Genomic DNA, 17,092 nt, shown 5'->3' on the forward strand with positions numbered 1-17,092 from the left:
TTACATGTTAATGCATCATTAATAATGATCCAATAATATAATATGTAACACTGTCAGGGGCCATTCTGCACAAGGACAACATTATTATAATCAGCATCATTAATACATGGTCAGTTTATAGTTAATTAAACTTTGTTAATTGTTATTTCACTGTTAACACTGAAATATTTTACAAAACATCAAGTCGTCCTTTGTTGTAAAGGTGAAAATGATGTTTTTAATACTTTGTAAATGCTTATTAAGTACTGTGTAGTTCATCTATAAACATTATTTGGCTGGTAATGATAAACTTGATGCTGATGTTTTTAAAACATAAACTGATTGTTTGATAAATGATTGATGAAAGTATTATAAAACATTGTTAAAGATGCAGTACGTCAGAATTTTAGTTGAAACATTCAAAAAATTAACTCATATTATCACCAGAATGTGAAGAAACAGCAATTTTGGCTTTATGATAACTGGATGTTGTGTAGCAGAGATATCTACCGAAATTAGCATGCTAACCAGCTAGCCTGGCCTGTCCCGTTTCCTGTGTAAACACTAACACTCAGTGACCTGAGCTAACTCGCTAACAGCAGCTACAGTTAGCAGCATTAAGCCCCTTATTTGTTTTGACTAAAAAATTTGACAAGTGGTCAAATCTTACGTTTTGCACCTTTAACAGTGAAGTAACTATCAACTACTACTCATTAATGATGTGATGATGATTCAAAGCACTTTTATGTACATTTTCTTGCCAATACTTTTCTTGCTGCTGCTGCTGCTGTTCCCTCTCTTCTCCCACCACTGACTTGTTTTAGGGTTTGTTTTTTTTTAAGACACATCTTTTTGCCAAGTCCGCCTAGAATGCAAACCAAAAAAATCAGAGAAACACAATACCACGCCAACACCAGCCTATCGGTGTGAAAACATACCACACATGAGCCATATGTCAAAATAGTGTTATTATCCTTTAAGAATGTTAATCACACTGGTCTGAGCGGTGGTCATGTCTGCCTCCAGGGCCTGTTTCCTCAGCAAGTGGAGCAGTTTATGAGTGAGGTTAAGATGTCAGTGTGAGCCCTGGTTAAAGACGGCGCTCCTTTAGCCGTCCCCCAGCCTGACCTCCGGCACAGGAGGGAAGAATGCGATCGGTTTGACTCCCTTCCCTCTGACCGCCTCGGCCCCAACAGCAGCAGCCCTCCGGGGGCCTCTTGTGTCGGCCACTGTGTCCCCAGCAACCTCCTCACAGTTTGCAAATATGTCCTTGATATTGCTGGCATGTCGTACGCAGATGTCCCAGTGGCGGGAGATAAATTTGAGAGCAAGGAGATGTCAGGCTGGCGACAGCTGTGGGCTACAATTTCACCAGATGTCCGCCGTTGCTAACCTTCAGTAGACATGAGCCGGCCACCCCCTGGACGTACTTTACATGCACAGTAAATATTTTCACAACACGGAGCTCATTGGAGGCGCAAACCAGAATTTCGATGTCGCGGCTCACATGGCCGCAGCCTTCAGCGGTCTGATTTATAAGATGTGGAGGCACGTACTGGTGAGATACAGCCCTGTGTTTTACCTAAAGAGAATCACAGCTGGAGCCTTAAAGTGACAAATAACAGGCCGTCTACGTGCGCTCGGTGCTGATTGGATGACCCTACAGAGGGAGATCCTCCTGAACAAGGATTTTAAAAGCACAGATTGTTTTTGTCCTTTGCTCCTGCTGGTAGCACCATGCCGCCCTCCTATTGGTCCGACAGCGCTGACGGTTGTGATGTCTGTGTGCGGACAGTTTACATTCCAGCAGTGTTCAGCCTGCCATGAGACACTGGGTGCCACTAACATGGCTGTGGCATTTCCTGTTGTGCCAGTGTGTATACAGTTCTGACTCTGGCACGGAGACGCTCCCCGGTCCGTTCGACGTGATTTGAACCAAGCCCTGAAATGACACGAGTTGCATTTCTGCGCTTCCTGACATCTCTGAATATCTGTTCAACCCCTTTAAAAATTGTTTTGATAAGTGGGATAGCGTGGTGTTTTGAAAAGGCCTCGCCTGGTGAAAGATAAGCTTCATTTCTTTGTCCGATGACTCCCTGTGACTAATACTGACAGAGGGAGAAGAGGTGTGATGACGCCTGTGTGTGTGTGTGTGTGTGTGTGTGTGTGTGTGTGTGTGTGTGTGTGTGTGTGTGTGTGTGTGTGTGTGAGAGTGCATGTGTGTGCGCGTGTGTGCGTGTGTGTGTTTCTACAGAAATGCCTCCAGAATCACCTTACAGTAAGTTTGGCTCTTGAACTGTTCCTCCGGGTTCACCCCATGGTTTATGTCTTTCCATGCAGCCCACCTGAGGGTGTTAGAGCAGCTTGCCTGTGTGTGTGTGTGTGTGTGTGTGTGTGTGTGTGTGTGTGTGTGTGTGTGTGTGTGTGTGTGTGTGTGTGTGTGTGTGTGTGTGTGTGTGTGTATTAGGACGGGGTGGGGCAGAGCAGGAGCAATTTGGCGGCTGTAGATTGCACGGAAAAGCTGACTGATGACATATTCATCACATTTTCCACTCTTCCACTCTTTTTTCCAGGCAAAACCGTGAGAATAATGGACGCTAAAAGCCGACAATGCGTATCACGTCGCACCCAAAGCAGCACTGGACATGCATTCATTCACCATCGGCCCGTCGTGTTTGCTTTAGCGCTGAAAGTTGAGAGATTTGTCAGCAGGTGGGTTTCTCTCAGGCATGACTCCGTGATCGTTTGGGATCACTTAATTTAGCCACATATGAGCGTCTGTCAGGATTACACATATTTCAGATGGTTTATGTGCCCTGTGTAGAAGTAACAAGCTGTACTGTAGGAGCTGAGGGAGCAGCGGCTGGGTGCAGGAGCAGATTGGGATCCTCAGGCCCCTGAGGCTCAACAAACCTGTCCTGCAACCTTCCCGACCAGCAGCCCGCTGGAGTCTGAGGAACAGATTTGTTTTTCAGCCCAGTTATTTTCCTGCTTGGTTAATACTGACTTCTCATATAACAAAGCAACCAACAAACAGAGACGGCAGTATTTCCCGCGGGCATGGCAACCCATTTCAAATGTACGTTTCTTGTTAATCTGATAAACCTCGATTAGTTCTGGCAATAGGTCTCACAAATATGAGATCAATGTTTTTTCCCGGGAATTTCAAAAGGCTCCTTGATTTTTTATCTCTGATCTCTGGACAACCTTCCTCCTACAGACTGTAAATACATTTCTACTTCAGCTGCTGCATGAAACATTTTAGTTAATCAAACTAAAAAGTCTTCTTTTTTGTGAGGCCAAATTTTAAGTCAACTGAACTTTAGACAAGGTTTTTAAATAACCATAAGATATTAAGTTGAATTAACAACTGTTCAGTCACAATGACAAATTAGAATTCCTAAAACAGTTTCTCAGTTCAAGTGATGGAATATAAATATACACACAAACGTGACTTATCTTAAAAAGTATTAAAAACCTGCAAGTTTCCATCACATATGTTTTATTTAAACTATATAAAAAAGAAGGGTAACTCTGCAGCAATGCATGCTGGGAGGACTGTTAAATATCTGATCATGTCTCTTTACTTCATATTTATCCAACTTGTAAACTCAACAAGCTTTTAAGTAAAAATCAAAAGTTACATGTTTTTATTAGAAATAAGTAAATGTACAATGTTTGTGTTAAATAAATGATAAGTGAATCAATTAATGAATGCATTTGCTACATGGGACTTGTTTACAGACTCACATATTTCTTACATATTTAATCCGTCTGGACCTTCGGTTCAGTTTTTGTCATGCTTTGTCTTCGCTGTTTGTTTGTCTCTGTGTTGTTCGCTGAGAGTCAGAGAGTAAACCACAGTCAGAGTCCTCGTATCTGTGCACATGCTTGGCCTGATTCTGATTTTAATTCTGATGTACAGTGAACGCTTTCTGTATTTTTTTCTTATGATTGTGCTTTTAGTACTAAATTAAACTTGACTAGACTTGATAAACGTTCATCAAGTCTACTCAGGTTTGATTAAGTACTAAAAGCAGACCCGAGCAAAGCAATTCTCCCCAGTATAAGAAAAATGTTCAGTATTTTTGTTGCTTTTAATACAGTTTCATGTTGACAGTGTCAGTCATCTGCGTCATCCCAGTAATAATGTAATAAACAGTAAAAAAATCTTTGTGTTTGTGGCGCTGTGGAGTGGACCGGAAAACCCAAAATGACTTCATGTTTGGGAGTGGTCACTGTTACACAACTGTTTCTCTAGAAATCAATTGTAACAGTCGTACTTGTTAAAACAAATCAATAACACAGAATTTTTACTCCAAACTGACTCTTCTAAGTAATCTTTGCTATTTCCGACTGAGCTCCACTGACAGATGACTGCACACTGTTGTCAGCTCATCTTTGATTTTCAGTGTGTGTTTGTGTTATCCACGAAGGTCAAACTGCTTTTTGAAAAGGGTCTGAGTTGAATGTAACCTCAACTCAAGTTAGCCGGGTGCTAAAGCTAAAGTCTCTAGTGTGCACGTTCTGTGGGCCGCACAAAACACGGAAGATCCGGATGTTTTCATAGGCGGGAAGTTGAGCTTTTTTGGCTTCTAAACGCCACCGAGCAGCTTTCATAGGACTGAACGGGGCTCCGTCTCGAACGCTTTGTCCAGTTTTGATATAACGTCTTGAGCTGGTCCTCTTGGAGTCCACCGGGTTGCACCGCTTTTTCCAAAATAACCCAGAATGGACCGACCAAACACTGGCTGAGAGGCCTTTAGAGTATTTCAAAGTTTTAGCAGCCACCATAGAAAAAGGCTGATGTCAAACTGTGTATATGTTCAAAAACAAACCGGTGAATTAGTCGTCAGAGAAATACAGAAAAGAACATTTCAAAATTAAACAGCATAATGTGAATACAAACCTAAACTGACATACTTAGTTTTAATTCCGTGTTGGACCTGTGATTTGATTGTAGAGTTCGAGCTTGTGCACAAAAAGGGTTAATGACCGTCTGAGAGGGGTTTGAACTCGGTGTCAGTGCTGAGCCAGGTGTTACTCTGACACCCTGCCGAGTGACTCAGACTCCACTTTAGCTATGTGATGTGAAGTGAGGGGGTTGACACTGACACCGTCGGTCGTGAACCTATCCGATGTGGAGGTCCGTTCCTCCTCCATCAGCATCTGTATCCTGAAAGCACCACCTCACCTGCTGTGGAGGCTTTTTTTCGCAGCGCCGGCATTATTTGGATAGAGCCGTCGTGTACGGCGATAGCAAGAGTAAGACGAGAAGAGCGGAACTGGCCTTCAGCGTGTTGCCATGTCTGTTTCCCGTGTGGCGCCCAAACAGATGCCCAATCACAAAACCCTCTCGCCGCTAACAAAGATGGACGTGTGACGTTATCCCGCTGGAACCTGGTCTACCTGACACTGCAAACATTCTCCTCCCGCCGCCTCCTGCCCCCCTGGATCGACTTTCATATGCGGTCATTGCAATGTAAATTCTCTAAGCCTATCAATTAGCGAAAAGGATTACACGGGTCTTCAGTCGGGCTAACGTCACCTCCTGTACACGGAGAGTAGGTCAGCAAAAAAAAAAAAAAAGAGCGACAAAACTAATAAAATCAAGGTCATTGTGTCTTGTTTTATTGATTGTGACTCATATTAGGAATCTAACAGTGAAATCAGCAGCTCTCACTTCTCCTACTGAAGCCAGCGCCGCATGCTCCCGCGCTTATGTGAATACAAGATTTGTTTTCGTCCCTACAAACGAGGAAAATGTCCCAGTTTTGTGGTATTTAGGGACTCTTTTTTTTTTTTTTTTTTTGTTCTGGCGTCACGATGCACAGCATGTCGGACGTGTAATTGTTTGATGGCTTTGGTATGTTACAGATGAACTATATCCATCTGCTCATCAGAGACTCTAAGAAATGCCTCTGAAAGATCCACTTTCATTCAAGCATCCCAGAACATCGACAGCGCGTTTTATTTTTAAAGCATATCCAGTGACAAAGGACACTTCAACCCCTCGCTTAGATTACACGTGGACGAGTGTAAGCTCATGGATGTGGGGGGGGTAATGTGTCTTTGAGCTGCCCCCAGGCATCATTATGTCCTACGCATACATGCTTTTTAATGGGTTGAGGGGCAGACCAATCACACTTGTCAACCTGTTGCCAGGATACCGGCGGTGTGGTTGCTAAACACCGGTCCACAACTTTTACATCATGGACTATATTTCTGAAAGTTAGAATATGAAAGATTGTATTACCTCAGAGAAGTGCTGAAGCAGGTCCCGGGAACACCTGCTCGTTCAGTGTAAAATATCACCCCCGCTCCTGAGTCCGGACAATTTCCTCTTTTAATGCCAGCTCTCAATTGAGAGGATGATCACCAGCTAATCCCGATGAAACCTCTGCCTAGAAATGAAGAACACGTCTGGTAGCAGTTCGCATCTTAAATCAAGCATCATGTAATTTATCTCGGGTGTTAATGGTTCAGCTACGTTTCAAGATTTAGCAAGCTGCAGCACAGTCTATGTGGACTATTTGAATATCACATTAGGCAATTATTTATATAATTGTCTGGTAGCCCATGTTTCACTTCACTGTGAATGTGAAATCACACTGCGCTACGCTAACACCACGCCATGAGCGATGTTGACTGACATCAAAAGACGGCGAAGGCAGGTTTAGCGTTGGATTAGCTGTGATTGATGGTCCGCAGTTCACTGGTTGTCTGCTCCTCAGATCTGGGACCGGTTGGTGGAAAGCTTTGATTGTGTTTACCAAAAGCGCTCCGCTTCTAGTCGCTGATGGGATTCTGTGCCCTTGGGAAGAAAAAACAAAGTGATCCAGTTGTACCCGTTTGAACCGGAGCAGGTTTTAATCCACAGCTTCATGTTTTTGTTTGGTCTGCGATCCCTCGTGGCCCGCTGGTCGTCCAGATCCATGTACTGTACACACGGTTCTGTTTGAATGACTGTTTTCAGTGTTGTCACCTAACAGCAGTGTTTCTCTTCACAGTCTCTTCATGAACATCTGAAATTCAGTTTAGCCCTTAAAGGAGCACTGTGTCATTTTGGGGAAGACACTTTAATGAGAAGAGGAAGATATTTATTATATGATTTTCTATTCCTAAACAAGCTCTCTTTGTTTTCATAAACAAACTGACCTTAAAGGACAACACAGATACTGTTTTACTGTGTTTATATGTGGCGGACCCTGCCACCTTTCTAACTGCAATCAGGGACCTTATTTTCCTCTGAGAACAGCTTGTTTACTCAGTTATGGAAAAAATAAATATTTCTGTATTTGTGTTATTACCTCATTCATATATTATAATATATAAAATGAAAGTTCTGTGTTTGAATTTACTCTCAAAAAAACAACTGTTTGCTCCTTTAATATTAATGAGGAATGATTCATGGCCTATTAAAAGATGGAAAATTCAAGTTTAGGTGCACATACACTGATGTGAACTTAAAGATACGCAAATCAATTTATTAATTATAGAATTATTTGAAATGTTTTTGTATAAATCAGACTATATGTGGTGTGGATGGGGTTGTTTGCAGAGCTATTGATCAGTTAGTTGACTGAGTCTGTATGTTCAACCTATATGTTTCTTATTTTGAAACATGTTTCTATATGTTACATTTTAAACCGTTTGTTGGGGCAACCTTGTGCTTATGGTCTAGTTAGGTATCGGCACAGAAAACACTTTAAGTGTGAGGGAGAGGTCGTGTTTCGGCTTCCAGCATGGCTGGAAACAGTGATTTTTCTCAATAATTATTCATCAGTTTACAGGAAAATAATGGACAATTTGTAAGATAAACTGTGATTCTCATCAGCTCTATTGAGTTTTTAGCTCCTTTTAGCTTGTTGTTTTGGTTTTGTAGCTCAAATCCACCAGTCTAGTCAACTGCAGCCCAGGTGGCTCTTTACATCAGGAACAGATCTGATGTGATCACAACGTGCACAGAACCCAAAAGCAGGAATAAAAAAAATTAGTGATTAGCTGTGTCATGTGGTCCACTTTGTTCACCAGCTGTTTGCTAACGTTTAGCAGCTACAGAAGTAAATGTTTCCCTCAGGAGTTGGTGAAGAACAAACAGAGCAGAACAGAGTGTTCAGCTGAATTCACACAGGATCCTGTGCTGCATCAAAAAAAAATATGCAGGTTTCTCTGTTTATAGTATAATAATGAGGATAGTCTGGATTTGGACTGAATGTACCCTCAAATCACAGTGACATTTTATTATATGTAATAATTAAGCTGAACACAAAGAGTCTCGCTTAATTAACAACATAAATAAGTCTGGTAAACTTAAAACTTCGATGATTAAAATAACTCAAAAATGTATTCTGTACGGTAACTAAGGTATCTGAAAAAAATGAATAATGCTGCTTAAATGTTGACCTTAATTATAGGTTTGTTACTGTCAAGTTGTTGTTACAGTTCTTTGTAATCTAAAATGTTGGTTTGCCTTTTCCTTTGTCCTCCAGTTCCAACAAAACAAATGATTACTCATGTAGTATGTAAACATCCAACAGACAAATCTGGTTTCCAACTGACTCTGGTTATACTGGATTAATTATTCGACTCTGGCTCGCTGCCTCTCCGTTGCTGCCGGCAAAATTGATTTTCCCAACGTGACAACAGCCTGATATCAGGTGTAAAAGTCACTGTGACAAAAGACACACACACAAAAAAACACCTGAATCACACCGTGGGAACGCATCAATAATTGTCTGGGAGTCTGGATATTACCGCAAATAGTGAATCAGTGAGAAAGATACAGGTTTTACTGGTCACATGGGAGAGTAGTGTGCCTCTCTTTATCTTTAGCGCTGTTTTGGAAGTGCAGAACTGGTTACATGCGGGTGAAAATATTCCACGCTCCAGGATCTGAATTTGAATATCCTCACTGCAAGATTTTCATTTTGATTTTTTTTTTGGAGTTTGGGATTCATGCACTTAACTTTGTCAATTAAAATAGAGGTTTTCCTATAGGGGTGTTATGAACAATGCCAAGTTGCTGGGCAGTTTAGTGCATAGGCTGTAAATTATCGCCTCTCAGACACTGCACCGGACACTGGTAGTTTTGACTCATCTGGATTTCCCCTGCATTAGTCACCAACTGGAATATACACACAGACGCACACAAGTATGCCTGCATAACCCCCTCAGAGTGTGAGAGTGATTGGCCACAGTGTGTGCATGTGTGTGTGTGTGTCTGACACTGATAATGCGTCTCTCTTCATAGAGCAGCAAACGTCGGGGGCTACTTCATCAGCTGCTCCGCCAACTGCTCTCTGGCATCCCGTATGTAAACTCTTGACATTAATAAGGTTGTGTGAATGGGGGCCTCATAATACCTCCAAGACAATGAACACAGCAGAATGAATTAAGGAGATATTGTGCCGGACGGTCACACGGGCCACGTTCCCATCTATGGTTTTGACTGCAGATACAATTGCACATAAAAGCGAGCTTAGCGCGCTCAAATCAGAGCCCTGCGAGGATAATAACCACATTCGCCATATGTGCACTCCTACTGATGACAGTATCGGAGATGTCACTGACGTAGCTGCCAACTCATAAACACACACATGCATGTCAAATGAAGTAATAGGGGTTTGGTGACTGGGGCGACGTTTGAGCCTCACAGTAATTAATGATGTAACGGTTTCAGGTGTCGTTGTAAATATCAGATTTAATGACATCTTGAGGTCAGTTTGTCCTTGTTATGTTGAGAGGGCGACGTGGTCAAAGCCACAGCGCGTGTAAAAGGTTTATTAGCGGGATTTTTTTTGTATTAAGAACATAATAATCACCCAGAACTTTTACAAGTGAGTTTTTTTTTTTTTTTTACTGTGGCTGTGAGCGAACAAGCAGATTGAATTTTTATTTACCAACCGGGGAACTTTATCTAAGAGAGCAACAACTGATATTTCCGGCAGTGACCTTGGGGACTATGTGCTTCGACAGTCAGACAGTCACAGTTCAGGGGCACATGTTGCGACTCAGTGCACATGGTAACAGGTCTGACGTCCAGCTATTATATATTTTATCCATGTAGCAACTTATTCTGTCAGAAAAACGTGAGGATGATCGGCTCTTCTTAGCAAAACGAGTGTGTTTCATGTCTTTCATGTCGCATCACTGCACTGTAAATTGTAAGAGATGACTTTAATTTAACCTCAGAATTACAGCAAGTAAAGCAGACTACTAAATTTAGGTTGTATGAGCTAAAATGTTTTGGCAACAGATACTTCAAGTCAAGAGATTCTGTGTAACAGCCTACATTACAACCATGATTTTATTTTAAATTTGATAGAATATGCTATAAAACTAAAAGTATAGGAGTTTCCCTGACACTAATTTTAGCTAAAGATGGCAAAAACTGCACAGACCACAAATACTAATTACACAAATGTATCGTTGGCCATGCTGGTGACTTTGAAGTAGGGATGGCAGTGTATGTTGTTCAGTCCAATGTGGTCCAGACTGAAGTGTCCCTACAACAAATGGATTGCCATTCATGGTTCCCTGAGGATAAACTGACTTTGGTGACCTTCTGACTTTTTGTCTAGCACCACCATGAGGTTGACATTGTCTGAACTCCACTAGATTGGATGCATCGGCATGGAAATTTCAGAGATTCATGTCACCCTTCAAGAATTATTATTGATTCATTATATTGACTTTGATGATCCTTTAAAGGAAAAGTTCTGTCTTTGTCATTGTCTACTCGGCCTCATGCTGATGGAAAGTCAGGTGAAATTTAGTCGCCAATGAAACATTTCTGGAGCCTCACAGTAAAACAGAGTCGCAGCATTCACTGAGACAACTGAGGCACATTTTTAAAAAAGTGTTTTCAAACTCCCTAAGATTCAAAATGGACTTGAAAAGACAATAAATACAGCCGCATGTCGAGGATGTATTAATTGTTACTTCAGGTGAGGTGGACGCTAACACTTCTAGCTTAGCAACTATAGTGAAGAATTTAGCTTCAAAAAGAGGTCTTTTTAAAAATCCGTTTGGGATCTCGGGGCTCCTGGTGACCTGTATATCGTTGTTCATTCTGATTTCTGGGGATTTTTTAGGTAGTTTTTTAATATTTTGTCCCCATTCAGCTGCTCAGGAGAATGCCGTGAAGCTCCAGAAATGTTTTGTGACTTACAAAAACTTCACCGGACTTTCCATCAGCACGGGGTGAGTAGATAATTGAGGTGAGTAGATAATTGAAACTGAATTTTAATTTCTGGCTGAACTTGTCCTTTAGAGACTGATTTGTGTTTTCTGCCATTTGATTAGATCCCTGTAAAACTAAAGGCATTCCCTTTAGCCACAGCTGAGCTAATGTTAGCATGCTATCACGTCAAACTAAGATAGTGGCGATAGTAAACATTACCCACTAAAAATCACAGTATTAGCATTGTCATTCTGAGTAGGCTATGTTAGCATGCTGACATTAGCATTCAGTTTTAAGCCTCATCCTGCAATAAACAATAAACAATATGGATCCAACTCAAGCGTACAAGTTCACCCCAGATTTCATTCCTCAGGAGAAAAATTGATGACAGGTAAATTGCTTATATCAAGGAAACCTGTTTACCATCTTTTTAGGCCTGAGTGATTCGATTGGCTGAGCGGGACAATTTCCTTATCAGATCTTGTTTGATAACATACACATGAAGAGTATATCTTGCCTAAAACACCAGCTGTGTGACCGCAGTGTCTCGTCACCAGGTCGGCCCACGGTGTGCATGTCTGCCGTCCGTCACAGGTGCTCAGCGGGCAGTCGGAGGGGAGAGAGAGGCTGAATGTCTTTATTAAAAGTACAAGAGAGCAGCTTAGAGGTTTGTGTTCCCTGGATACACCACATCTATTTATTATCATTCCCCCCGCTGTGACCCTACCTTTTATTTTAGCCTGCTGACTCATCTGCAGTTCATCTCCGAAAAACCACACAAGACTTCTAGGTTTACAGTGTCATACTGCAGGGGTGAGAGGCAGAATCAGAAATTGAATCGAAAGAATGTGCCAGGATGTGGCGCGATATGTGTGCGCACTTAAATACGCGTTTATGTAGGCTAGTGATGAGGACTTCCATACCGCAGTATTTATGTCTACTCTGTCTGTCTCCGCTCAAGCTTAAAGGTGAAATATTGAAGGAATCTTCAGAAATTATTATGTCATGGACGTCTGTGTACTGTGTTGCAGAATTATCTGTTGAGGTTAACATGCTAGTGCCTATACACTGTGTACATTAAAGAACAACACACTTCTCTGGAGCACTGAGCGGGCAGAGTCAGCTAATACCACCGCTAGCTGCACGGTTAACTCACTAGCTAACGGCTAATTAGCAGCAGTTAGTGGTTGCTCTTGTAATATTCTGCCCCCTCTTTGTTTTGAGTATGAATGCAACAGGTTTTGATGGAGGGCTAATTCCTACATATTGCACCTTAAAAGAGGCTATAGGAGGGTCACTGCCTGATATTAGCCCACTTTTTTATCAGTTACCCTCCAGGAACTAGTCATCTTGGCCAAAGAGTATGAAGTTTAGTGGAGGAAATTTAATTTTGAAGAGAAGGATTTTCATTGACTGATTTTTATGCCTAAACAAACTAAATAAACAATCTCTCTTTGTTTTCATGATTGAACTGAATAACCAAAAACTGACCTTAAAGGACAACACAATTTCATACTGTTTACTTTGTTAACATGCGGCGGACCCTGCCACCTTTTCTAACTTCAAACAGTGTTCTGGGACCTTATTTTTCTTTGAGACCAGCTTGTTTGTTCAGTTATAGAAAGATATATATTCCTGAGTTTGTATTTCTTCTTCAAAACTACACATTGCCCCTTTAAAATCAAATATGCGGGTGCTTTGCTGTTGTCTCACCAACCAAATCTTTGTGCTTTTGCTGAATCGGCACAGAATGAGTCACCAACCATCTCTGGCATTCTGGAGTGTATTTGTGGCGATATTCAGCATTGCTCCGAGCCTCCTGGGCCTCGGTGAGAAGCGTGACGCAACAGATGTGCCACCAACCCTCGAAAACCACAAGGGAATCTGGGTGGAAATGTCAGAAGTGGCCAATGATACACATGAGTGGGTGAGCGGGGTGAGCTCTTCAGGATAGTGGCTTGGCCGTGTTTGTTGGCTGGGGAGGAGGGGGGAGGTGCTGGGTCAAATGTAGTTGCTTGATATGTATATCCTAGCAACTGAGAATGAGTGATATCTTGTACAACTGTGCTGGGGATTGGTCAGAGAGCTGGCACAAGCCCCGCCTATTTGTTGGGTAGCCTAAAAAAAAATACCTAAATTCAAAACATCTCTCAAACTTTCTCCACTCTGCACTGTACCCTCCGGCACTTTAATCCAGGCCTGTTTGTTTATTTATTTATTTCTATTTATTAGATTATTATTTTTTTTGTTTATTCTTGTAGCTCATACACAGCCGTTGATTATTACATGTGTCATTTATGACAAGCTGATCATTTCGAAGATCTCAGCAAAGTGAAGTTTGGCATGACAGCATGAATTCACCATACACAGCTGTGCAGTATTACCCAGAGTTTCCCTTTCGTCGGTAAGTACACAACTTACAGAATGAGCTTTTCTTGATATCAAAATGTATTTGAAGCCATTTGATTATACATAGATTCAATCCTGAAGCAGCCAAAACAACATTTAGTATGGATGTAAATGTAAATCTGGAAAATGTGTATTCAGTTATAATCTTTGACACTAATAAAGTTCTGAGCAGAGCAGATTTAGAATATCAGAGATGTTGAACCTGCGGGGAATCTCCCTGCTCTGTGTCTGACCCGGACTGCCGCTCAGACCGATACCGTCTGGAGGTCCGCAGTGACCCGAGAACAGTTGTGTCTGCCCGGATCCTCAGCTGCTGCTCTGTCCTGATATATTTATAAGTGTGGCACACTAATGGCAACAATGCATGTGTAAAGAGCCATCAGGGCCGAAGTGGCAGACAGATTACATGACGCTGCGGTTGCTTGGACTTCTTCTGATACTTTTGGGGCCTTTTCGATGCAAATGCATGTTTTATATTTTAAAGATGTAAGGCGCTTTTTTTTTCATAAGTTTAATCCAAAATAGCATTTGACAGACTCGCACCATTTTATCACATGTATTTTATCCATACAATCCTTACAGACCAGTCTTGGTCTGTAAACATTTTCTACCAAAGTCATTATTATAACATGATGTCAGAACATAATGTTGCTTCTTTGGTATCAGAGATCATATTATTAATTGAGGATTGAGGATTAGATTAGGTTACGCTAAACAAAACAAAAATTTGGTGGAAAAATTGGAAAAAAAGTTAAAAAGTAATTATAACACACAAGAAAAGGAAGAAATGAAATAAGAATATAAAACACAAATAATTTGATGTGTCTCCAAATAAATAAATTTATTAAAATGTCAATTATACTGTTAATTTTAAAAGCTGACTTAAACAAAGTCAGGAAAACCTCCAAATCTATCTATCTATCTATCTATCTATCTATCTATCTATCTATCTATCTATCTATCTATCTATCTATCTATCTATCTAGGTTTTGCCGTGCAGATCAGATCCCATCACTTCTTCATCACCGCATGTCTAATTATTAATAATTATTGGGTTTACTCACACACGTCCACGTAGCCTTAATCTTTTTCCAATGATGTTAAATCAGTACAATGTTTCTCTTTTCATTTATACTGGACTGTATGTAATGACGGTATGTAATTCTACCTACTCATGTAATAGTAAGTTATATTATACAGTTCATTATTTGGTGCATTTTCCTTGCACTTTGTGGATCTGCCTCTGTGTGCAGAGCTTTTATCTATTGTGTGCACTTTGGCCCACAGTGTCAGAAATGTCTTTGTAGCTGTGTTTTAAAATCATCAGGTTTTAATCAAACAGAAAGTTCATCCTCTGTGACTTAATATGATTTATTGAAGGTTGATAACTAAACTGCTACAGGTTCAAAACTTATCATATAATACCTTCAAGTAAAACTTCATTTAATGTGCTGTTTGTAAGAAAGGTTTATTTTTGAGTCTCATTCCCAGCTCGTCAAATAATGATGATCTGGTTTTCCCAACTAGTAAATACTGATGCTCTGGGATGGGATGGTAGCCGACCCGTCCTATAATCCCAAAGCATCTGTTTTTAAAGAGTTGGGGGTGAGACTCAAAAGAGGATTTTATTTATCTTTTCAGAATCAGTCTATCTTCTCGGTCTACCAATTCTCTCCTCCTCTCTTGTTTTCTTTGCATTCCAAACTTTAAAGGAATTTTGTGCCTGTCCTTTTGCCCCAGAGAATTTGACTTCAGACTGTTTCACTTCTATAAAAGTAAAGGGGATGAGAGGAGGAGAAACGTTGGTGCTTTCTATTGTTTTGCAGTCATGTCCCTCTTCCAGCCGGGGCTGACAGATGAGGGGGAGAAGGTCTTAGGCCTTTGAACAAGTGATTAATAAGGACACTGGAGAAGGGCCCCCGATCGGCTGGGCTGTTTGTTTTGATTGCATTTTCATCGGTCGGTGTGCCCAACCTGCCAAGAGACAATGGCCGTCCCTGTTTAGTGCTGACCTCTGCCCCAGTCTCGTCTGGAGGCGCTGCGCTGTCTTTAAGTGGATGCTGAACAGCCTTCGCCTCAGGCTAACTGAAACACTCTGTGAGTAACCTGACACCCAAAAGCAGACAAACAACAGCCAGAACGGAGATAAACTCATCCATCGGAACAGTCTTCTAAAATAAAACTTTAAATATAATTTAAAAAAAAAAAAGAAAAAATTGTTGCAAAATTGCAACATGGGTTCTTAATATGTGAAATAAATCATTTATTTTCTAAAATATGTACATGCAGGTGCAAGTATACATATTTATTTTTATTGTAAACCGGTCTCACTTGTTATTTGATGAATTTGTTATAAGTCTTAATAAAAACCTCTACACCTCTGAGAGGTGACAGGACTATGAACGCATTATTTGTAACAGAAAACATGAGCATTAAAAAAAACTGGCCTGGGCACAAATGTTTCAGAGTGCAGAACAATAGGTGCCGGTTTATTATGAAGATCATGAAATGTATTTATAAGCTTACGCAGTTTAACATTTAGAACCGGATTCGCAACTGTTGTGCCTTTAATCACATTTCTGACTGGTCAACAGACAAAGCAGAGGAGCAAAGCTTAACAGTCTTAAGGACAAGGTAATGAGGTGACTATTAGCTGCCAAACCGCTTGTTTCAAAGGGAAATTAAAGCCAAAATTTACTAAGGCAGAGGTGGGTAGAAGAACCACACCTTAATCCTCCCTTCTCCTTCAACAAAGGCGACGCCACCCTGCTCCACCTGCAATCTACTCATTAGTTCTTTTCCCTTATCCACCTTGTGTTTTTTTTTAAAAATTTTTTGGTGACTGCACCACTTTCAAACTTATGACTCTGCCTTTATAATGCTAACAATGTTCTGTTTATTGAAACTGTCAAAGAGGTATTTATTTTACTACATATTCATTGCGGAGGTTGTACTTTGCAGCGGTGATGAACAGGTCTGCATTATATTCAGAAGTGACCAGCAAGACCAGCATATGCTGTGTTTTGGTGCTAGTCTATGCTGTTTTTTTTTTCCAGCAGGGTAATTCTTTGCCCACCAAATGTACATACATGAGAGTGGAAGAATATTAGTGACATTTTATTCCATGTAATGCATTTCAGTAACACCACAAAGTAGAATTATTACCTTGCTGACAGTGTCAACAAAAACTGGAAAATCACAAGATTCTTAAGAGCAGAATTCATGCAGAGCTGTTGAATGGCATTACATTGGACACATACCGCTGGAAACAATCACTTATATTCTGACTAATATGCTCAATAAACTACAAGTTTTTTGATTATATAAACAATACAGAAGACAAATGTCTGTGTTTGGTGAATGAACCACTTTTGTGTTGGAGAATTTTCATCTCCAAAACGAAAAAAGGGCCGCCATCTTTATATGCTCTGTGCTCTCGCGAGACTCTGGTTGCCATGACAATTAATGAGGGCCACCTTGAACGTAACTGGATGTAGTTAAATGCACGGCACCGAAGGT

At 40.9% G+C, this 17,092-nt stretch overlaps 1 protein-coding gene across 3 annotated transcripts in view; it reads left to right on the top strand.

The window, feature by feature from the left end:
* The first annotated feature begins 13,336 nt into the window (after window positions 1–13,336).
* The window catches only part of tp63 (tumor protein p63), a 33,026-nt gene continuing 29,270 nt past the window's right edge, over window positions 13,337–17,092 (top strand). The window contains exon 1 of one of the 3 annotated variants that reach the window (XM_037113996.1): window positions 13,337–13,568. In XM_037113996.1, coding sequence (XP_036969891.1) covers window positions 13,516–13,568 — 53 coding nt within the window. In that variant the 5' untranslated portion in view covers window positions 13,337–13,515. Of the gene's footprint in view, window positions 13,569–16,984; window positions 17,091–17,092 lie in introns of those variants that run through there. The other 2 variants (XM_037113997.1, XM_037113998.1) reach the window with 2 other exon arrangements.

This window comes from Acanthopagrus latus, chromosome 11 (assembly GCF_904848185.1).
Source record: "Acanthopagrus latus isolate v.2019 chromosome 11, fAcaLat1.1, whole genome shotgun sequence".
In the NCBI taxonomy this organism is placed as follows: Eukaryota; Metazoa; Chordata; class Actinopteri; order Spariformes; family Sparidae; genus Acanthopagrus; species Acanthopagrus latus.